Source organism: Ylistrum balloti, unplaced genomic scaffold (assembly GCF_031769215.1).
Source record: "Ylistrum balloti isolate Yb309-2 unplaced genomic scaffold, AGI_CSIRO_Ybal_v1 Utg370822, whole genome shotgun sequence".
Taxonomy (NCBI): Eukaryota; Metazoa; Mollusca; class Bivalvia; order Pectinida; family Pectinidae; genus Ylistrum; species Ylistrum balloti.
This window is the reverse complement of record NW_026782475.1, coordinates 169,694-193,933: the sequence shown is the minus strand read 5'-3', so window position 1 is coordinate 193,933 and position 24,240 is coordinate 169,694. Positions and strand designations below refer to the sequence as shown.

The 24,240-nt window shown below is 35.4% G+C and overlaps 1 protein-coding gene across 1 annotated transcript in view; it reads right to left on the bottom strand.

The window, feature by feature from the left end:
• Positions 1-9,413: 9,413 nt before the first annotated feature.
• LOC132558764 (trichohyalin-like) overlaps positions 9,414-24,240 on the bottom strand; it is a 42,152-nt gene continuing 27,325 nt past the window's right edge. Inside the window, exons 15-22 of the mRNA XM_060223363.1 lie at positions 18,797-18,917; positions 17,460-17,560; positions 17,162-17,205; positions 16,581-16,622; positions 16,056-16,146; positions 14,065-15,619; positions 11,816-11,860; positions 9,414-11,195 (exon numbers count right to left, since the gene is read on the bottom strand). Of these exons, the coding sequence (XP_060079346.1) occupies positions 15,575-15,619; positions 16,056-16,146; positions 16,581-16,622; positions 17,162-17,205; positions 17,460-17,560; positions 18,797-18,917 (444 nt within the window). The 3' untranslated portion in view covers positions 9,414-11,195; positions 11,816-11,860; positions 14,065-15,574. The remainder of the gene's footprint in view (positions 11,196-11,815; positions 11,861-14,064; positions 15,620-16,055; positions 16,147-16,580; positions 16,623-17,161; positions 17,206-17,459; positions 17,561-18,796; positions 18,918-24,240) is intronic.

The window sequence follows — 24,240 nt, the reverse complement described above, 5'->3', positions numbered from 1 at the left end:
AGATAATACGTTCGGTAGTTGTAAGACTATACGATTCCAAAAAGGGGTTTAATGGTTGTAACAAGTTAGTCCGGGCATGCCAGTCAAAAAGGTGACCAAACCAGCAGGTCCTGTTGTATACCAGCTGTATCTGGAGGACGTGTCTATCACCAGGTTTTGGTGTATGGTAATAACCATAATGCATGTTCTGTAGCAGCGCGTCTGCGACATCGCGCTAACCGCGCGGACAGTTTTCTATGACATCGCCCCAGAATGCATGGGATGTTTTTGTGGCATCGCTCCAGTGTTCACGACATTTTTCTGTGACATCACTCCAGTGTTCACGACATTTTTCTGTGACATCGCTCCAGTGTTCACGATATTTTTCTGTGACATCGTTCCATTGTTCACGATATTTTTCTGTGACATCGTTCCATTGTTCACGACATTATTCTGTGACATCGCTCCAGTGTTCACGACAGTTTTCTGTGACATCGCTTGAGTGTTCAGGACAGTTTTCTGTGACATCGTTCCAGTGTTCACGGCAATTTTCTGTGACATCTCTCCAGTGTTCACGACATTTTTCTTTGACATCGATCCAGTGTTCACAGCATTTTTCTGTGACATCGCTCCAGTGTTCACGACATTTTTCTGTGACATCACTCCAGTGTTCACGACATTTTTCTGTGACATCACTCCAGTGTTCACGACATTTTTCTTTGACATCGATCCAGTGTTCACAGCATTTTTCTGTGACATCGCTCCAGTGTTCACGACATTTTTCTGTGACATCACTCCAGTGTTCACGACATTTTTTCTGTGACATCGCTCCAGTGTTCACGGCAGGTTATGCATAGTTCACGACAGATTTTCGATAACATCGTCACATGCAGTGTGCAGAAGTTTTTCTGACATCACTTGGAGGTGACGTCGTACCGGTCTTTTCCTACAATTGCTTTATGAGTATAGACAATGTGTTGGATATACACATTACGATGATAATAAACAGCCTGAAACTGTTATTTTCTCTACCCACGATATATTATCAGAATACAGTCGCTATTCTCTTTGTATATAGAAGTGTTATAGTATTTATCGCCTTTACTTTGAGAAAAAAAAGACATATCTGGGATGGATTGATATACCTAATGGGTTAAACTACATATTCAACATATTTACAAGACATTAAATTATATGATCTGACCACACGGGGACATTGCAGAAGATTTATCACCCAAAATATACTCCAATCAAATCCCAATCAAATGTAAATAGAGTTATCTCCACTTAACAAACGTGAAATAGACATTATTTTATACAAATTACAATTAGATTATTAATTATGAATTGAATTTGATCAAAATCGATATCAAAAGTACATACTATCTATTATTTTAGATATATATTGACATCATTTCTGTATGTGTGTTGCAAGATGTTTCTATTGTTTTTTCTTCCTCTTCGTCTTATTATTATCATCATCATCATCATCATCATCATCATCATCATCATCATCATCATCATCATCATCACCACCATCATCATCATCATCATCATCGTCGTCGTCTTCATCATCATCATCATCATCATCATCATCATCATCATCATCATCATCATCATCATCATCATCATCATCATCATCATCATCATCATCATCATCATAACGTTTATATCTCAAATAAAGAACCAGACTTGTGACAATTAAACCACCACGTGTGCTAATACACATAAAAGAAAATAGAACATTTCCTTATCCGATGATAATGGCGACCATAGTCTCTTACTACATTTTCTGTTTTAAATTCATCTGTAGGAAACTTTTGGAAATAATATTTTTCAGAAAATCACTATCAACGGAGGTATGTTAGCTCCATAGTTTTTGAGTTTCACTATCAAAAAATGGGAAATGAACATTTTGAGAAAAAAAAATAAGCACGCTTTTAATACAGCGTAGTTAAAAGCTGACTTTTTGGTTGCGTTGTAGGTAAAGACATAGGAAAGGGTAAAATGTTTAGGTATGTAAGCTGGACATAACTTATAGCAAGATCATAAATCTTCCATAAAAGTGAAATTGAAGGACTTGAAAAGCTTATCGATCTATTCCGCCGCGTACGATAACAAAGAAACTCCTCTTCACCCATGGATGCTCCAGGCCCAATTGAGACAGAATTCTGTCTTGTCTAAGAAATGAAGATGGTTTTAAAAGATTCTGCTCTCAATCCCTTATTGTGCCTCGCCCCGCCCACCCCAGGATGTCAAGACCCACCATTTATACTGACCAAATTGGGACGGAATCCATAGAAGAAGGATTGTAAACAATTTACTCTATTTCCTCTACGGAAACTCTCCTCCCATGATATAGAGGATAAAGACGCGCCATTGCTTTAAAATTGAGTGCCTTTCACCTAAAATTTATCTAGACCAAATTTGGACAAAATTATTCCTACAGGAGCAGTAGGATTTTAATAAATATGCTCTATTTCCAATATTGGGCATCGTCCTCTCATCCCATGACCTAGAACCACCATTTATACAAAATTGATTCCTATTCATGCAGTTATGCTTCAGACAAAATTAAGGCAAAGTCGAATCACAGGAGAAGCAGAATTTAAAAAATTCCTCACTGCGCTCCGCCTCTTAAATCCCTTAGGGCGAACACCCAACATTTAATCAACACCGCTTAATCGTTTATGGCTAGGCAGTATAGTAAAAATTGACCTTTGAAAAAAGTACGCGAAAACAGTAAGCCCAAAGGGTATTAGAGTTAGTTCATATAAACAAAACAGATGTATTTCATCAATCAGAAAGTCAATATTTATCTCGAATATTTCATTCTTATATTTCTGGTTTATTACCTAGACATATTATTTCTGAACTCACAGATATATACTTGTTCCATAATTCCCATAACCACCGTACACTAGATTAAACAGCATCACCACAAGTCTTTAACCCACGCAAGAAAGTGAAAACACAAAATCACCAACAACATATTCAGTGACTCATTGGTAGACATCAGAGTAAGTTAAATCCTTGCTGCTGGGTTTGTATCGCTGTTTGTACGAGTGTCTAGGCTTAACCAGAGAATATTTCTATAAGTTTCGGTATTTAAATAACCATCCAACTCCGTTTTTTGTTCTGTAAACATTCATAAAAACGGACAGAAACTTCATGAAAATGTAATTAAAAACGGTACGTAGCCGTATTGTTCACTGTAACCTGATTGAGTGTAGCACTGAATCACGACAAGAAAACATGCATTCATTGTCTGATTGGTTTGATGATGCGAAAGTATAGGTTCCGAGATATCCTCACGATCCTTGGTGATTTCCGTCTGCAGGAAACATAAAAAACGTTTAGCAAGCAAGGATGAAAATATTAGATGCCTTATCTGTAGATATAAATGTAATTTGGTTTTATTTTTAGACTTGCTAAAGCTCGAGTATTTAATGTTCCGTCAGACTTTTACGTATTAAAGATACTTTTTTTCTAAATTTTATTTGTGTGTAAGGGTGTATCGGTGTGTGAGGGTGTATCGGTGTGTGGTGGTGTGTAAGGGTGTATCGGTGTGTGACGGTGTATCGGTGTGTGGTATTGTGTGAGGGTGTATCGGTGTGTGACGGTGTATCGGTGTGTGGTATTGTGTGAGGGTGTATCGGTGTGTGACGGTGTATCGGTGTGTGGTATTGTGTGAGGGTGTATCGGTGAGTGGTATTGTGTGATTGTGTATCGGTGTGTGCGGTGGTGTGTGAGGGTGTATCGGTGTGTGGTATTGTGTAAGGGTGTATCGGTGTGTGCGTTGGTGTGTGAGGGTGTATCGGTGTGTGGTATTGTGTAAGGGTGTATCGGTGAGTGGTATTGTGTGATTGTGTATCGGTGTGTGGTATTGTGTGAGGGTGTATCGGTGTGTGCGTTGGTGTGTGAGGGTGTATCGGTGTGTGGTATTGTGTAAGGGTGTATCGGTGAGTGGTATTGTGTGATTGTGTATCGGTGTGTGTGGTGGTGTGTGAGGGTGTATCGGTGAGTGGTATTGTGTGATTGTGTATCGGTGTGTGTGGTGGTGTGTAAGGGTGTATCGGTGTGTGGTATTGTGTGAGGGTGTATCGGTGTGTGTGGTGGTGTGTAAGGGTGTATCGGTGTGTGGTATTGTGTGAGGGTGTATCGGTGTGTGACGGTGTATCGGTGTGTGGTATTGTGTGAGGGTGTATCGGTGAGTGGTATTGTGTGATTGTGTATCGGTGTGTGCGGTGGTGTGTGAGGGTGTATCGGTGTGTGGTATTGTGTGAGGGTGTATCGGTGTGTGGTATTGTGTGATTGTGTATCGGTGTGTGTGGTGGTGTGTAAGGGTGTATCGGTGTGTGGTATTGTGTGAGGGTGTATCGGTGTGTGACGGTGTATCGGTGTGTGGTATTGTGTGATTGTGTATCGGTGTGTGTGGTGGTGTGTAAGGGTGTATCGGTGTGTGGTATTGTGTGAGGGTGTATCGGTGTGTGTGGTGGTGTGTAAGGGTGTATCGGTGTGTGGTATTGTGTGAGGGTGTATCGGTGTGTGACGGTGTATCGGTGTGTGGTATTGTGTGAGGGTGTATCGGTGAGTGGTATTGTGTGATTGTGTATCGGTGTGTGCGGTGGTGTGTGAGGGTGTATCGGTGTGTGGTATTGTGTGAGGGTGTATCGGTGTGTGGTATTGTGTGATTGTGTATCGGTGTGTGCGGTGGTGTGTGAGGGTGTATCGGTGTGTGGTATTGTGTGAGGGTGTATCGGTGAGTGGTATTGTGTATCGGTGTGTGCGTTGGTGTGTGAGGGTGTATCGGTGTGTGGTATTGTGTGAGGGTGTATCGGTGAGTGGTATTGTGTGATTGTGTATCGGTGTGTGCGGTGGTGTGTGAGGGTGTATCGGTGTGTGGTATTGTGTGAGGGTGTATCGGTGTGTGGTATTGTGTGATTGTGTATCGGTGTGTGCGGTGGTGTGTAAGGGTGTATCGGTGTGTGGTATTGTGTGAGGGTGTATCGGTGTGTGGTATTGTGTGAGGGTGTATCGGTGTGTGTGGTGGTGTGTAAGGGTGTATCGGTGTGTGGTATTGTGTGAGGGTGTATCGGTGTGTGACGGTGTATCGGTGTGTGGTATTGTGTGAGGGTATATCGGTGAGTGGTATTGTGTGATTGTGTATCGGTGTGTGCGGTGGTGTGTGAGGGTGTATCGGTGTGTGGTATTGTGTGAGGGTGTATCGGTGTGTGGTATTGTGTGATTGTGTATCGGTGTGTGCGGTGGTGTGTGAGGGTGTATCGGTGTGTGGTATTGTGTGAGGGTGTATCGGTGAGTGGTATTGTGTATCGGTGTGTGCGTTGGTGTGTGAGGGTGTATCGGTGTGTGGTATTGTGTGAGGGTGTATCGGTGAGTGGTATTGTGTGATTGTGTATCGGTGTGTGCGGTGGTGTGTGAGGGTGTATCGGTGTGTGGTATTGTGTGAGGGTGTATCGGTGTGTGGTATTGTGTGATTGTGTATCGGTGTGTGCGGTGGTGTGTGAGGGTGTATCGGTGTGTGGTATTGTGTGAGGGTGTATCGGTGAGTGGTATTGTGTGATTGTGTATCGGTGTGTGCGGTGGTGTGTGAGGGTGTATCGGTGTGTGGTATTGTGTGAGGGTGTATCGGTGTGTGGTGGTGTGTGTGTGTATCGGTGAGTGTGTGGTGGTGTGTAACGGTGTATCGGTGTGTGTGGTTGTGTGTGACGGTGTATCGGTGTGTGTGGTTGTGTGTGACGACATAAGGGTGTGTGTGGTGGTGTGTGACGGTGTATCGGTGTGTGTGTGGTGTGTGACTGTGTATCGGTGTGTGGTGGTGCGTGAGGGTTTATCGGTGTGTGTGGTGGGGTACGTGTGACGGTGTATCGGTGTGTGTAGTGGAGTGTGACGGTGTATCGGTGTGTGTGGAGGTGTGTGACGGTGGATCAGTGTGTGACGGTGTATCGGTCTGTGTGTGTGGTGTGTGACGGTATATCGGTGTGTGTGATGGTGGGTGACGGTGTATCCGTATATGTGTTTGTGTGTGACGGTGTATGTTGTGGTGTGTGACGGTGTAAGAGTGTGTGGTGGTGGTGGTGTGTGACGGTGTATCGGTGTATATATTTATATCATTGGCCAGCTGATCATCATTTCTATTCACACATTTCACATTTAATTAATCTTAATTCTGTATGCACTTCATGTCTACTTAACATGTTAACAACACCGGAAGTTTGGTAAGGTTATCTATAAATAATTAATTAATTAAGAAGTACGAGCTTTTATAAGATAAAGAAAAAATATTTTGGATTTTATGAGTTGTTTCTAAGTTTTAGTCACAGGAGGCCACATGAAACTCATTGAACATACCTATTATTCAAATATTTCCACTTTAGAAGTACATGTCTCCAACAATGTTAAGGGATTAAATTTAGCAGTTCAAGAACACTTTTGACGATAGTTTTGAAGATTCACTTATGCAATCAAGCGGACTACGACCTAGCTGAACTGCATGGCCCACTGCCATATTCGTACACAAGATTTTGTTTCAGAAAAATTAGTCTTTGAAACTGTTTAGGGGTCAGGACTCAAACACTTTGTTAACGTTTATTTTCTTCAAAAAGAGCCCTAATTAATAACTGTCACATGGTACGCATGAGATATTTACATACCACTTATCCAACTGGAACTTGACAGGTTTTCGCTTTCCTCTAAAGATGTTAAATGTTTATTATGTTTACGTGCTTCAGTAGTCAATATTCTGAGGAAGTCTTACTAAAAAGAATGGAGACATCATCAAAAGGTTGAGAGCGACAAGCGGTAGATTGAAGTTTTATTTTAGACAAAAATTTGGAAAAAGAGGCCCTAAAGACCTTTATAAGAAAGATGCCAAATAGGCCGAAAATGTTCAATTCTCTACCGCGTTTTAAAGAAGACGTGATCGATTAATAAAAAAAACCATGTTCTGCTAATTTGAAATCCAATTCCTTATACATGCTACACACAAAAACCATGACTCCGAATCTATTGCTTGCTGAAAAAGAAATTCTAAGATTTCAACCCATTTGACGCAAGAGACCTTGAAAGTAGGTCAAGATCAATAATTTAAATAAGTTGAGTAGACCTTCATCGCATTTTGTTAAAGAAACAATTCCAACAGACTGGACCTTTTTGTTATTGAGAAGCTGTTTGAAGATTTTAACACATTTGACCCATGTGACCTTGAAAGAGACACAAGGTCAGTCACAGAAACCAAATTGATATTTTTTCCACCTAGCTTGCCACAGGCCCAATATCAGCATCATAGGCACCCTGGTTATTGAGAAGAAGTTATTGAAAGACCTTTATATACTTGACCCCTGTGACCTTGAACAAGAGGGCTATATATCATGCTCATCCGACAATTGACAAATGGACGTACAAACTACAGATGTCGCTAATGGTGGCCTGACAAATCAGATGAATTCAAATTTTCCTCATTCCTTGAAAATATCAGAAACATTTGTGCAATTATGTTCCAAAATGACTTATGTGATTACCAGGTTGAGATTTTGATCAGGCTGAAAAATAACAATATATCTTTGACAACTGTTTTTTCCCCTTAACAAATCAAACTGTAATATTTTTCGCAATGGTGTGAAAGAAAACTTGGGAAGTAGTTCAGACTAATTTTCAAGATGAGTTATGTTGGGTTTTGGTACAGAGCGGAAAAATAAGTTTTCGTCAGGACAAACTTAGAATCACTTCACGTACGTTTGATATCGTTCTGACTCTTTAACTGCCAATCCTTACTAATGTTTCAATCCAAAATTTGGTTAAAATCTACAGAGGCATTAAGAGGAAGAAGCGTTTTGAAGCCAAATATTGTCTAACTGCCCATTTCAGGGCCCCGCCCCAAAGTCCCTAGGGGTCGAATCAAGTTTCTGAATACATGTACAGGAGATGATTCCCCACCCACAATGATGTCTCGGACCAAAGGATCTCTTTCAGGAACAATTGAATTTGCCCACGCACAAAATTAAATAAAAGTGGGTGGTATTTAAAGCACCTTTAGTGACAGCCCATTTTTTTCTTACTAAAATTTTGTCCCAATCGGAAGGCCGATGATAATTAGTCTCTGCCGACCCTTGTGGTTTTTTAAAGACTTTTTAATTAATTGGTGTAAACTGCATCCTGTCGATTAGATCAGTTTTATATTTCTTTTTTTTTTGTTTTTTTGTTAAAAGACTATTTTACCCGAACAAGTTCTTCCTGGATGTATACCGATAATATGTTGAAATGAACACGTAAGATCATAAATGTAAGATGGCGATGTTAGAAATTGAACATGAATAAGTGATGTAACCACTTCTGGGAAAAATATCACTAATTTGAAACGATAGTATCTCACATTCCTAGTTTATATTAATTATTATTTTTATTATTTAATATTAATTGCTTTTGATACATGACACACTCCCTTAAACTGCCTTACCTAGATAACTTATGCCCTCAAGTATAAAGTTCAAGAGACATGTAGTCTAATGGAGTATGGACAAGGTTTAACTTTGATGTAGGTCAATGATCAAAATGTAGGTCATAATGACTTGATTTAAGTACAGGACACGCTGCCTTATCAAGGTCGATCTATGTCCAGCGTGTTAAATTCAGTGTAGATGTTGCATGGACAAACTTTCAATTTGATGTAGGTCAAAGGTCAAAATGGAGGTCCTAGTAAGTTCCATTTAGTACAAGATTTATCGCCCCTCCTAGATGAACACATTCTTCGAGAATAAAGTCATAGTGTCTAAAGATGGACGGACACAACGCAAACTGATCTACCGCAAACCGATCATGAATCTACCAACCGCACCCCATCCTCCAATAATCACCCATATCATAATGTCTCTGGATCAGTCACTAGAAACGTACAAGTCTCCGATTAAAACTGGGTTTTTTTTGTAACAACTTGATTGAAAGTTTCTTCGTTACCTTGAAGCCTGTTGTTATCTTCCCTTTCTCGTACCATGAAAGCCTGTAAATGGTCCATGTAGTTCTGGTTACTGTCCCAACCAATTTCATTAATCTTTGCTTTCGATGTTACATCTATAGCTAGTTTTCATCATTAAATGACCCACTCTCGATTTCCAGTCTGTCGCGATTTTTTCCTGTTTAACCGCCATGAAATGCCCCTCTGCCTCCCTCCGTTTCCAGTCTGTTGCGATTATTTTTCCCTGTTTAACCGCTTGCGTTGTGCGAAATGCGTCCAATATGATATCCTGAAGCAAGATATTTCCCTCCACAATAAATGCGTTCATAGTCGTGCTTTAGATGATCGTTCATCTGTAGTGCTTTCTCATTGTTCACTTGTCCGGTGCATTGATTTCTAGCCCGACACCAGTAACGGTATGGCATGAATGTATTTAATATGAAAAGGATAAGAAAACACACGATGGCAAGGAATGAGTTTTATTGCTTATGACTGTCTGTGGTATGATATTACTACTACAAGCAGAAACTTGCTACCATGTGTCGGCATTATCAGGTTAGACTTACAACGGGAAAACTCAGGTACAGTGACCTATATTTATACTACAGTATATATTATACTTAAATACCATGTTATCTCCCCTTGTTTTTTTTATTAAAAAAAAAGATCTTTCGTGAACTCTGGTGAGCACACCTAACACAAATGTCTACACACGTTCTTTCATCTGACGGTAATACTGCTGTGTAGAGTAGGGTCACATTGGAATTTGAATAAAATAATACACAACAATGATAAAAGGTGGCAATCAAAACAAGTTTTACTTTTTTTTGTAGAATAACTTTCCATTAGAATGCCTTCATAAATAAATTTAATGTCGCCAAGAGGGATATCAATCATAGTTCCAATATAAGATCTGTTTAATATCTATACATAACAAAGGATAATAATAATTATTATATTTAACCAGTATAATAATAAATACCAAAATTAATTCAGACAAAATATACTCAAAAGTAAAGTTGATCTTTGATCGGTTGTGGTACGCTCTCGATCAAACTCCAACAATTCACACTAGCCAGCATAACATGTTCACACTCAAATATATACATGTACTCTCAAATATGACATTTACTATAAACTCTACGGAGAGAAAGTGGATCAGTGCTAAAGAGGGCTAGAACCCCTAGTTCCATACTCTAATTAGTAATAATAACGAGAGGCCAAGACATCAGTAGTATACAGGCTGTATACGGGGTTTGACTAGTGAGAATATCAAGTGATAATATGTTATATATCAAGTACCCCATTACTGGATAAAATATAGACTATATGTAATAATCATACAATGGTTTCCACGGTTACTTCTGTCATGCTGCATTCAATGTATAAGGACGTTTTGATTGGTCAACTTCTGTGATTGCCATTAAGGTTCAGAGGAGGATAATGCAGAACACTGAATAAATTTACTTTTTCAAAGTCTGCAACTAGCTATTGCACTTTGTAACACCCATCTCCAGTGTTATTGTCCAGTCTACACATACAAAAAGTCGAAAGGCACATCGTTATTTAACTGTACAACACACATGCAAACCAGGAATTTAGGGCCATATATACCTGAGCATATGATGGATGTAATAAAGTTATCTCCCTTTTCTTCCATGACAACCGTAACCAAGGAACCAGAGTAGCATTAGTGACTAGCAGGTTTATATTGCTTATGTTGGTAACAAGACTGATATAATGTACATACACATATGCTACTTTGTCAGTTGCTATTGGTTGCTGATATATCAATCCTTATCTATATACAAAAGCACTATACAGTGTCATCACGGATGGCAGTATCAATTTGGTCAAAAAATCCAAACTCATTCTGTTTTATACTCAAATCATATAGAACTACCCCTACTAAAATAAACGATACACAAATGTCTGTTCTGAAGGCCTTTGAAAGTGAATCAGGATTTCGGGGTTTTAAACACAAACGATTCAGAAGTCTTTTGGGGAAAAACCTGTGCCATAATATTTTATTACATGCATTTACATATATCATTAGATAATTTAAAAAAATCTTCTGTAAACCCCATATAAAATGAACTCTTCCATGAAATCACACCGGAAGTTGTAAGGTGGATAGGAGAAGTCAGAGATGAATGGTTCAACTCTCGGCCTCTGCGACAGCAGCGTCAGGATTTTCCTCCATTTCATCATCGTCAGATTTTTTCACATTCTCGTGCTTTTCATCCTGTAAAATAAAAGGCACTTTTTATATCTGGATAATTTTCACTTTTTTAATTTCCTTTGGCCATGTTTTACAACTATCCTCGTCACATTGTGTGTCAGAGCCATATCTTGTTGTTTTTTTACGACATTATAAACGAGTTCGATCAAGTTTTGTCACAAAGAAGCGTCATGAGAAAAAGTCATGCTACTGCATTGTACGCAGTAATCTATTCTTTGAAATAAAGATGATTGAAATAAAACGAGCAGCATTTAACCAATATCTAATCTAATATTTTGACATAAAGGCAAAGATCAAACGCATATATACACACTTCTATAATCTACCTAACAATGCAAAAATCAATTGCACCATCTACATCTTGATCAAAACCATGTAAAATCACACTAATATAATCTATAAACTTTCTTGGTCGTTGAGAATGGAGTAAGGATAACTATGTCGCAAAAAGGCGAGGCAGTATGCGAAACGAAATTATGAACAGATTGAATGAATAATTTAGATATGCGCGACTACGACAACAATAATTCAGTATACACATAAACTGCTGCTTCAGAAACTCTTTAAAATCTGTGCAAATTTTGGAACAGTCATTAAAGTAAACCAGAAAAGTAGAAACATACCTTTAAGGTATAGCTCAACAGAGTCAGCCTCAATAACTATTCGTTCTGAAAAGAAATCTCAAAATCAGCATTCAACAAACTCTAGCACACAACAAGGGCTACGATTACAAAGCTGCTGAACTGAATCTGAAGGAGGGAAAAAGATTTGTGAAAATGAAACAGTCTTTTCCAAGACAAATACCTTTTAAAGATAAAAAAAATATTTAATAGCTCCAAATCTTCATGTGTCACCATATTTATCGATATAAATTCTCGTTCAAAGCTTTTGATTAAAATTGTCCTTTAAAATGTGAAAAATCTAAGAACTTTGTAAAGAAACATAAATTGATCTTTTGGAAAAATATTACACAATTTACTTCTTAAATCTCTTTGGCTAGAAACCGCTATACAACTAGTAGGCACCGATAAAGTGATTTTGTATGTATGATATTGACAGCGGAAACATATTTTGTTATTATTTAATAACCTAATCTAATATGTCTTGATTGCTGTGTTGGGAATTCAAACAAGGTACATTATACATTTCAAGCATCGCACAAACTTTTCACAATTTCCTGACATGAATCTAGTTGGTCTACGGTCAAGAGCTGGTTTACCACCAGGTACTCTGTAAAGCAAACACCAGGTATATCTGGTATGTTGAGGGATCCAACTGAGATATTCTTTTGACATATATGTTTAATGATATTAGTAATTAAAAATACAATTCATTATCATAAAAACATAAGATACTGACTTTGGCAATGTGCCTTAATAATTTCTATCAAACATAATATTGTGCATTTGCGATAACTTTTCTTTAATTCTCAATTTTCTTCATGTTATTTTGTTACATTGATGTTTCCAACGTTTATTTCAAACATAACATGGTATAACTTCTGTAACGTGTCTTAAAGTCTGAAATGTGTCTTACTCGTTAAATTTGTATCATTTTTACATAATAGATATTTTATCTTATTGTTTCTACTCTGACCATGCTCTATCATTCTCAATTCACTTCTTTTCTGTCAACTGATGCTTGTCTACAGTAAAATAAAATAATGTTTGTAGATATATGCAACAAACAACACTCTTTTACTCTAAGTCATTGGGATTGATAATCGGCACAAATCGATAGAAAATAATTCCAAACCATTATTGACTAGATCCTGCATGCAGCTGCTACGAATAAATGAACACAAAAGTTTCCTGATAACGTCTAACAAACCTAAATATACCACAAAAAAATCTCAATTGACAAAAAAGTCACATGACTAAGTTGTTCGTCTCGTTTCATCAACAGAAATATCAATTTTGAGTGGGTACTGGTTTCAAATGGTAGACTTTTCATCCATTTAAGATATACATAAAAATACAGTTATTTTTTTCAAAATCTATAGTAGATCAGAAATCACAATTTCAAATTCCTTTCTTATAAAAGAAAATCAAGACATCTTTGTTTTGACGCAGTAGGAACAGTGTTATAATGGTTCATTTGATAATTGTAAGACAGAGGAATGGGTTGGGATAGGGTCATTTCATCACATAACCACCATACTGAAGGTCACTGGTGATATTCAGGGATGGGGATCAAATCATAAAATCAAAAGAGCTCACCAGTGACATGTCCAGGGATATTTAATGGTTATGTGATGAACAGAACTCTACACAGCATTGACTGGAGTCTTATATGTTAAAATAAGAGAATTTGTCATTTGTCATCGACTTAACGACAAGATTTTTTTATTTTCACATGGACACTTGTGTAGAATCCTTAATATCCTCCAATGGAGGAAATGAAATCATAAACAAGAAATACCGAGGAAAACAAAATCAGAAACAAAATTCATAATAAAAAAAACAAGAAAAGAATCATTCAACAAAAGGATGAAAGCAACGGCGTGAGGACTTTTTCTACGAAAGCAAAGATATCATTTTAAAACCATCTCTGAGAGACAAGAATAAAATAAATCAATATCTTGATTCTATTTATCTAAATCTATAAATTTTCAATGTTATTTCACATAGGAAATAAAATGGATTTGCACTCTTAATAAATGAAACCAAACAAAATGTAATTGAAGACAAAGTTTTATAAACTGCTCAATATTACTAAAACTAGCAAAGCTTATCACTTTGGCCATTCCGTTAATTCTCCTGAATATAAGTCATACGAGTTCTAATGATCATTGTGACAAAACTCCCTGTCCTGATATCATTAAGCACGCATTGTTCTGGTAGCAGGATCATATTCCAACTGTATACCTTACCTTTAACCTAGTATATTTTTTATTCTGCGCTCACTTCCGCTGTTTCCTAAATAGATGGAGGATGTCAATGTACAGTGTATTTAAATAAACTGATGAATCTGTAGCTCTAGGAATATGAGATGTGGTGTAACGATGTTTAGGTTAACTTTTAGTTGATCCCAGAAACCTACCAGCTAAATATCATGCTTCTAGGTCTGTTGGTTAATGAGACCTAACTTACAGTGCTTCAGATGAATTTATTTCAATACAAAATTTACAAAAATTCTTATAAATGTTATGTAAAGGTACGTGTGTATGAATTTTACACACATATCTGATGTCAAAAAGTTTAGCATATTTGTTATATATATAAAGGCAAGGTTGGTCTTCGTATAAATGATCTTGATGATTTCTAGATATATTTCATATGTTGGGCTTAGTATTTACAAAATAAATATGCAGGATAAACTACTGTTTCCGATTATAAGTAAATTTCAATCAAATACTTACTTCAACGTCCTCCTAAAGAGATTATTACTTTTTCTGCACTGTCTATCATTTAAGTCATTCTCTTATCAAAAGTACTAAATGCATGCGTATTTATGTTTCATTCCTTCGGAAAATAGTGGCTGACATTAAAATCATTTTTAGATGAACAACTTGTTTAAAGGCTTACCTATGCCTTTAGTGTTGTGAAACACTTGATATTTGAAAGCTCACTATTGCAACATGTATTTTTTGTTTTAATTCGACAAAGGATTACATTTAGCTGTTTTCAACATTTTTTTCTCTCATGGATAACAATCAATAGTTGGACGAATATTAAACATAGATGATACTCACTTCAGCTTCAGCCTAAATAGAGGAGTGTACCATGTATTTTAGAAGTTCAAATATAATAATAATACTGATATAAACCTATATATGAATGTGCATTTGAGTACGTTTCCATGGTCTCTAATGCCACTTTTAAAACAGGAATTCGAAGTCATCATTTTCATATTGAAACAAGTCGTACATAAACATCCGTGAAGTTAGTCCAACCTATTTGATGTCATCGTGTAAACACATTCTCAGGAGACTTTTATGAACCTTGTTGAGCAAATTGGTGAAATACTAATTAATTTGAACATCTATGAAAACTTTACAAATTACAGGACAACTTCTATAGTGCTGCTAACATTAACAACAAGTTACAACATTTGCAGAACCGACCACATAACAACCATTGAACCAACTAAATATACAAATAAATGTAGATAGATACATTGGTGACACTAGTATATGTTAGCAGACATTCGCACCCATGGAATCTATAAATGTTTGTATAATCGATATGAAGTTTTAATGTTTAAAATGGTCTTGGATGACATTTCAGTAAAAAATAATTAATAATAACAAAAGCAGATACAGATATTTAATCTTAATATAAATAAAAAGAAGTAATATAATGGATTTTGAAGGTTTTGGGTAGTTAATTATTTGAATTCACTTTAAATTGATTGGTAGTAAACTGAAAACTGAACCAGACTTAAAACAATTGAAGTGGATAATGTATACTTACTTCACCTTCTCCCTGTTAATAAAGAGAGAGAAAATAATTAATGTTCATGTTTTCAAAATCTTTCACAAAAAATAGTCCTTTTTTATTATCAATATCGATATCAGAATGCAGTTTTTTTAATGATATTTTTCACATTGAGGCAATAGAATAGAGTAGCATTGCCTAACAAATACATTAAAATAGCAATAAACCTTTGGCTGGTTACTCGTACAATTTACACAGCTCATGCTAACATTGTCATACAGAAATGCAGAATCTGTACAGTGTATTTCAAAATGTGACCACTTTAGTAATGCTTCAGTAACCAAATTTGTTGAAGTTGTCTGAAGAAGATTTCATGAAACACCTCATAGGAAAGTTTTTAAAAATTCCAAAAGCATGCTCAGCGATCAATTCTAACATGTCCTGAACATATCCTGACCGGGGTCATGTGATATGTCAAACTCACCCCTTCTTCGTCTACTGCATGTTTGCTTGAAGACTTCAGGTTATCACGGAAATCTGATTTTTTGGCTTCTTTTCTTTGAATTTTATCCAGTCTATGAATCAAAAGATAATCATATAATCAAAACACAATGTTGATGATTACTTTGCCTTGTTTAGAATTTTGTGACATTTCTATGATTGCTGGCTTACATAGAAGTGTATTGGATACTTATCTGGTAGATTTGCATAACATTTGGTAATATAAAGACAAATATTATTCTTTTAACTTTATTGTTAATTAATGTAAAATCATACATTTTCGGGGATCTCGTTTTTCAAAAATGTATTGTTTCATGGATGATTGATTTCGTGGCTAAATATAGCTCTTTAAATGTACTTACACGGATTCTAATTGCTTGCGGATATATGAATTCATTGATTAAAAGTATCAACAAAAATAAGAGTACCAACGAAATCAACGACGATAAATTTCCCACAAAAATTAAGGTTTTTGCAGTATAAGGATGGCTTGAAACAAATTACTTACTTGCTTTCTGTTTTGTTAACTTTTCGCAATACAGGTTTAACGCTGCAAACAAAATACATATCATTTAACAGCGTTTCGTTCCTCTCAATGAATACTAAAAAGATGTGGTTTTGGTGATTTAGATCATAGTTCCTTTAGAAATACAAAAAAAAATATTAAGGATTTAAATTATGACCTCAAAGCACACGTTTCTCAGTGAGACAATGCCTTGTGACAGGAAGAGTAGCAGAGATTGAAAATGTAACAACTTATTACTTCATTAGAAATCAACAAATAACCGATATTTAATAAAGACATCAATTTATTCAAGCAAAGATAATCACAATTAACTCAAAGATTCATAGCAACACGACTCAAAAATTGACTCAAAGATTAAGAGCAACAAGCCTCACAAATGATAATTCAAAAGATCCATAGCTACCAGACTCGCAGAAAAAGAAAATTTACTCTAGTAGAGAGCTATCACTGAAGAAGGATAATGTATACACCCGGAAGTAAGGATATGAGGAAATAAGCCATTCATTATTCTGTTTCATGTTTCCCCTAATATATGAAATCTGAATAGATAGTAATATACTTACAATTTACCCTTTGTATCATTCACTTTAAGTGTCAACTCATTAATCTGTAAACAAAGAAGACAACAATAAACTTAATTTTTAACAAATAACAAGTCATTCTACTCTCTGCTTCCATCAAATCCATAGCAACATCTGTTACATTGTTCAGCGACTGAATATTTAAGAAATATAATAGCCTGGTGATTTTTGGACATCTGCCAAATATATGCACTTCCATTTCCTCTTCATGGAAAGAAATACCTTAGAAAGCAATGACAAATATTTTCAATATCAATTTTGGGTACCGAGCATCTCTTACCTCGAAATCTTGTTTGCGAATCTTAGCCTCCCAGTCGTAAACATCTTCTTCGAGTTGTGAAAGCCTCTTGTGAAAATCTTTACAAAGAGCTTGGAGAGCAGCTACAATATAGAGGTGAGTAAAAAGTGTATATTACTATTTTCAAATCACCATGATGTAAATATATTAAAAAAGGTAAAAAGATGATATTGCAATGCATAAATTGATTAAAAATCCTTTCTATAAAATGCTGCATGTAACATACCAACCAGAATATTGTATTCAGTTCACAGCTATGTATTGACCTTGCAGATAACATGATGTATCCCAGTACTTATTTTATATTGCAGTGATAATCAGCAATCAACCAGGAGCACAGATAGTAATACCTTATTTTGACAAATAGATTAATCATTGAAAAACTGAAACATTTGTGCTTCTGCATGCTTAATTGATTAAATCAAATGAAAATTAAGAAACAAAGAACAAAAATTAAGGAAAGTATGTATGAAGCATGCAAGGGATTTATCAATGTGTTTCAGTTAATATCAACAATCTTCCTAATTGTTTCAAGTCATCTAATATCAGAGGCTTAGAAAACTTCTATAAAGTTAAGATGGATTGGACTACAATATCAAAACAAAGGTCCAATGGGCCTGCATTGCTCACAATTTTTTTTTCTTGAAATTTTGTTGGGCTTTGACCAATAAAAACCTTTCCACCAAATATCATGCTTCTCGGACTTTTGGTTTACCAGAACAAATCTTTTACAGGTTTCAAAAAAATTGATTCATTTGACCTTCAATATGGGTCAAGGTTGCAACCTTGAACATGCATTAAGGTCATTTCTTTTTGCAAACACTGTCAAGCTTCATCATAGGGACATACCCGCTCGCAGTTTCCAGTATATCATACGTATGAACACTGACAGCTTCTGGGATACATATTTTTTTTTTTTCAAAAAAGGAACATGTAATGGTATGCACCTGTTGCATATTATAGGTTAAGTAGTAAGTATGATTGTAACATTTCAATATTATGATTATACATCCATGGAAATAAGGATTAAGGAAACTTGGAACCAGCAAAAGCTAAAAGAGAGACAACCATGTGACATTATATTCTGTTATGGAATTATACATATTGTGTATATGTAAATACTTACCATGTAATATATACTCATACATGCATAGTATATGGGTGTACCATATATGGGCAGAATGGTAAAGTGTGAAAATACATGGAGTCATTCAAAAGAAACATGGATCAAAATAAAACTTAAAAGGACAAACAACCAAATGTAACTCTAGTTTAAATAATTGTCTGTTGCTGTGGCAACCAAGATCATGCTGCCCTACCTACATCCTTTCCATCAGTGCTAAATTTGGGTACGAGGTCATTGATATATTTCTCCTTAGCCTCTGCCTTGGCTTTGGCCTCGTTTTTCAAGTCCTCCGCTGCTTTTTGCATGATGAGTTTCTAAAAACAAATCCTTTACAATGATTTCTGGCATTCCCAGAAACAAAAACACAGAAAATCAATGTCAACAAAGGTGGGGAGAAAAACACTTCTCTTTCAAGAATTTTTGTTAAAACAGAAATTATGTTTCCTTGGTAACTGCCAATGTATATCTACATCAAGAAAACCATGCGTTGGTTCACCAATCACATGCTACCACTCCTAAGTCTTCGTCATTTGTATTTTTGTGGGTTTTTTTTCCACATGCTTCAGTCTCTACCAATCACATGCGCAGATTGCTGATACTATAGTAGGTTTTCTTTTGTATAATTGGAAACTAAGAAAGTCATGCCAATTTGCAGGACAAGCAGGAATGTATATTAGACAGCACTTGTAATGGAATAGGCCCAAATATAAAAACACAACAGAGTAACCAACCATCACTGTACACAATATACAGGGTGTGACAAAGATAAAATCCATTGATTCCAAATTGATATGAATCTCCTGTTTCAATGTAAGCCAACAAGTTCAGCAGTATGTAACGTTAAAAGGGATGGGGTCAGAAATACCAAACCACTTGTTTCGGGGAAAGGACTGAAATCCTGAATACCTGTGCTGGCAATGATATTTTTTCTCAATATGAACCTCCATTTTCAACCCATTGTTACCATGTTGGGCATCAGCTATTGACAAGCATTAGTATACACACTTAGTGCTGTACAGATATACATGGTAAAATCATAAATTTTTGTGGAATGGAATTTTAGTGGTTTTTCAAATATATAGTCTAATTTCATGGGCACTCTATTTTGTTAATGAAAGGCTGTCTCCATTCTACTGACACTAAATATTCACAACAAAACTTTTCACAAATTTCTGTTTTGTTGATTTTGTTAGATTCAGAGTACCCATGAAATCAAGGAAAATGAAAAACCTACCAACATTAATGATTACACAGTATGTAGTTATATTTTCAAGTTAAAGGCACATATGGTAATGTGTATATCACATAAATATTTTCATCAACAATGCAATTTAACCTCTTTTAATCTTAATTTCAATAAGTGTTTCATATTTAACCAATGTCAAAATGGTTGGTCTCTACTTTCTTAACTCTTTTTAATTTCTTTTTTTATCTCTATCAATTTTTGTGAATACCCATTTTCTGCCAATATACATGTATATGCCTTTAACGTTAAGGAGTTTATGAGGTGAGCTAATAAATGATAATTTTGTTTATGATGTTATTTTTCACACAACAAACCTTTACTCATGCAGGTGAGATCAGGAAGAGGTTGTATTCGTTCACTTAAAACTCTCTTCTTCTCTGCTTCATAGTCTACGTCGTCAATGTCGTCATCATCAGAGGTGTCGTACTATTTCACACACATGCAACAAAAGTAGGACGCATGCAATAATTGGCTCAAATCATAGACTGTATTCAATATACTACACCAAGGTCAGAAACATTGTCTGAGACTGGAAATTTCAGCGAAAACCAGATAAATGTCAACCAGAACATGTCTTTTTACTTCTAAAGAAGAAATCCACATTCCTAAGCAAACAAGAATCTGATGATAATCTAGAGTTAATATGAACCAAATTTTTTGGGAGGTTATTTGGCTCGAATCAGTATATCTTTCAGGTATACATATAAAGGATGATCATGCAATGTCATAGCTATCCTCTTATACAGTCAGAACACCACAGGATGAACCTTCGTGTCCATTGAAAGCTACTACAAGCATATCTGATGAAACAATAGAAAAACTAACTTCCTCACGATTTTTTTTAATTGGTCGCTATTTACATCCCAAAACAAATATTATATGACACCAGTCTTTAATTCAGTATCCATATCTTATCAAAAACATACAAAAGTGTTGATAATTATCTTCTATTAAAACAAAAAATCAAAGCCTTTACATGGCATGTTTATATCCCGAGCAACAGGGTTACAATTTCCACGTCAATGCTGTAAAACTAAAAAACGAAGGATACAGTAAAGAGTTTGCATGCGGGATAAAGCGAGTCTTATCTTAATGTTTCCATGTTTAATATATTGACATTCAAATATTCCATTTACAAACCCCTATTAAAAGTATGAGATGTTAACTGCTATTTGTATACTGTAAACAGAGACATTTTAGCGATTGTCTCATTTTGGCACTTTTCACACTTGATTTAGAGCTAAAATATCGATTGTGAATGTGTAAAGTCAGCATTGCTCTTTATTTTTCAAAATTTATATTGCATTTCCATCGAATTGCACCAAAAATGTATGGTTTACAGTACCATATCACAGGGTATTCTAGGTATACACAAAAAAATTGTTAAATTTATAATATATATGTCATCTCCATAATTCTGTAAAAATAAAGGGTAAAAATCATGCTATATTCTGAAAATCAACATAGAAAACAAAACAGGGCTTTAAACACTGTCAACATACAAAGGCAGATTACCTTGAAATCACATTTAGATTTAAATACAAACTGACTGATATGCTCGTCAGTTTGATGCTTGAACTGTTTGCAGATCATACCATTCAACAGGAAATGAGTGTTTTATTTCATTCTACAGTAAGAATTTTATTTTCAATCTTCTTTGCCGTATGTGGTGGAATCGGATGAAAAATCAATTTAATGTAAATGAAACGAAAAAGTATTCAACTATGAAAACATAAACATGAACAAATAATATACAGTAAATCAGAATTATGGTATAAAGGTATGATATGATATAATTATTGCTTAAAATATGATAACTTTTACCATGTCTACTTTCAAACTTTAAGTTAATACATTACCTTCACTGAGAAACAGCTGAGAGCAGCATAAATAGATAATAAATGATAATAAATCGAAATGAACTGAAATACACAATTATTGTATGACATTGTTATTAGTATAGTATACTATTATATTAGCTACAACATACATGTTCTATTACAATACATTTATGCTACTAGTTTTAGTACTAGTATACATCTAGTTACTGACATACAGAAGCAAGAAAAAAGATCTACAGCGACCTACTTTCAACATCTTCTTCTTCTCTGGGGATAGACCACCCAGACCCTTCTTTTTTTTCTTCTTTTGTTCCTCCGCCATTCTTCTGGCTTCCTAGTAGCAAACAAAATTTGTTGCCTAGAAACCACTTTTTTATTATAGAAACAATAGGAAGACAAAAACTTTCCGTTTCTTGCCTTACAGCACGTATCACATTATCCTGTATTCATTCGTAATTTGCAATGAGTCAATCAATTATTCAAGAATCTAAGGAGTTACCAACTGTTTGGAAAGTGTTAGGATAAAAACATAACATCAACTAAGCTCCCATAAACACACAACAAATATCACATTTGAAAGCAAATTTTCTTATTGTGAACACCTACCCTTATTTCCAGTAAAATCAATATCTACCTTTCCATGTAATATTTGTTACCAAGCATACCACAAGGACCAACAATAAATCACAGATGACCTTGAACTTTGACCTATGTTAGAAAGATATCCAGGACAAACTATCAGCACAAGGAACTAGGAAAACAGAGTAACAACTAACACCAAATGAACAGCGACTAAAACCTTGGGTGAATTTTGTCTGATATGCTGTTAGTTAAGGGTTCTTTCAAGCTTTTTCTTGTTTTTTTTTTTTTTTTTTGTCAATTCGAATGTTAGAACATATACATATACTGATAATTATTAATCCTAAGAAGCCACATTTATCTCAAACATAAAAGGCAAAAATACTGACCTTTATATGTAGAATTACGCTCCTTGTTTGCATGTCCAAACTGCTTTCTTTATTGAAAACTAAATGTACACCTTACACTTTCCAAACATTATAGCATTCCTAATTTGTAGAACTGTTACTCAGTGTCACAAACATTAAAACAACATATCTATTTACAGGATAATGCTGCAGTGCTACAAAAAAAACAAATCTGAAAAATTAGACAAAAAAAATTTGGAATGATTATTTCACATTTTTGTGCCAGCTGCCAGGATTTGAAAAGAATGGTGATTGGTTGTTGTTTTTAAAAGTGGCAATGCTTATATTCTACTGGTTGTTGTGTTACCCAGTCTAGCCAATCAAAATCATGCACATTCATGTGCTCACACATTATTGGATAGTTATGATGTTCTGCATTCATGCAATGCACTAGGCTATAGATTTTATGATAGTTTGCTTCCATTCTGAGATCAGTCATATCAGTTTCATATATAAATTCTTCTGTTGGAAAAAATACTTATGAAACATATTCATATTGTAACAAAATTTAAAAATATTAAGGATCCCTCTTTTTACTATCTCAAGAAATATTTGAAGATGACATTCTAATTTTCAATTAACATTGTGCTTACTAATGGTGATATTAAATTTCTTTTTCAACAAAGAAAGTACTGTTGTAAATAGTATTCTCTTATCAACTTAACATGGACAAATTTTTCACCTGACTGAGTTTTATCATTCCAATAAAAATGTATTTATATATTCATACTTTAGATGAATATTTATTTCAAAAATGATATAGAAAAGACTATTTGATATTAAATGACATGCAATCACACAACTACATGTATCTGAGCTCAGTCTGGCAGCAACCCAGTGGGATGACTGTTCTACGGAACTCTAAGGAAGGTGAAGAAGCAAGTACAAGCACAAAATAGATTTTCCATCAAAAGTAAATTTCCGTTCTAATATCTAAAGCTATAATTTCCTAATTTCTACAGTTTTGATGCTACAGTTATATAACAAATAGAACCTAATTTGAAAAGCATTGCCACTTTTGAGAGAAAGAGAGAGAGAGAGAGCTTTTAGAGTTATACCCTTGGAGTGAAATTTCCTTTCACTAAGGTACAGAAAGTGCTCTCTTTGGGAGGATGGGTCTGGTTGGAATGCTCGTCTTTACACAAGAAGTTTCAGCATGCAAACAAGATACAAACATGGAGTGATGGTTCTCAATATGGTCACGTCAGAGATGTGATATTGTAGTGGACACAAAAACAAAGTCTACACACATGTAGAGATCATGATGGATGTTAGGTTGATAGCGTGAGACTGTTGGGGAAGAGCTCAGAGGATACCTTTTTGTATGTCTGTGAAGACAGTGGGAGATCAACAACATTGAATGCATTCACCAGGGTTTGTTTTTCAAAATTTACTTTCCATAATTTTACGGATAGCATGATTGTGTATTTTGTCTGATCAATAAAGCTTGTACCTTTTAAATGATATGCTTACACATACATGTAAAATAGTCATTCCAAAAACAAATACAGGCAAAAAAAAATGATGTCAAGAGTTAAGAAATGAAAAAAAAAAAAAAAAAAAA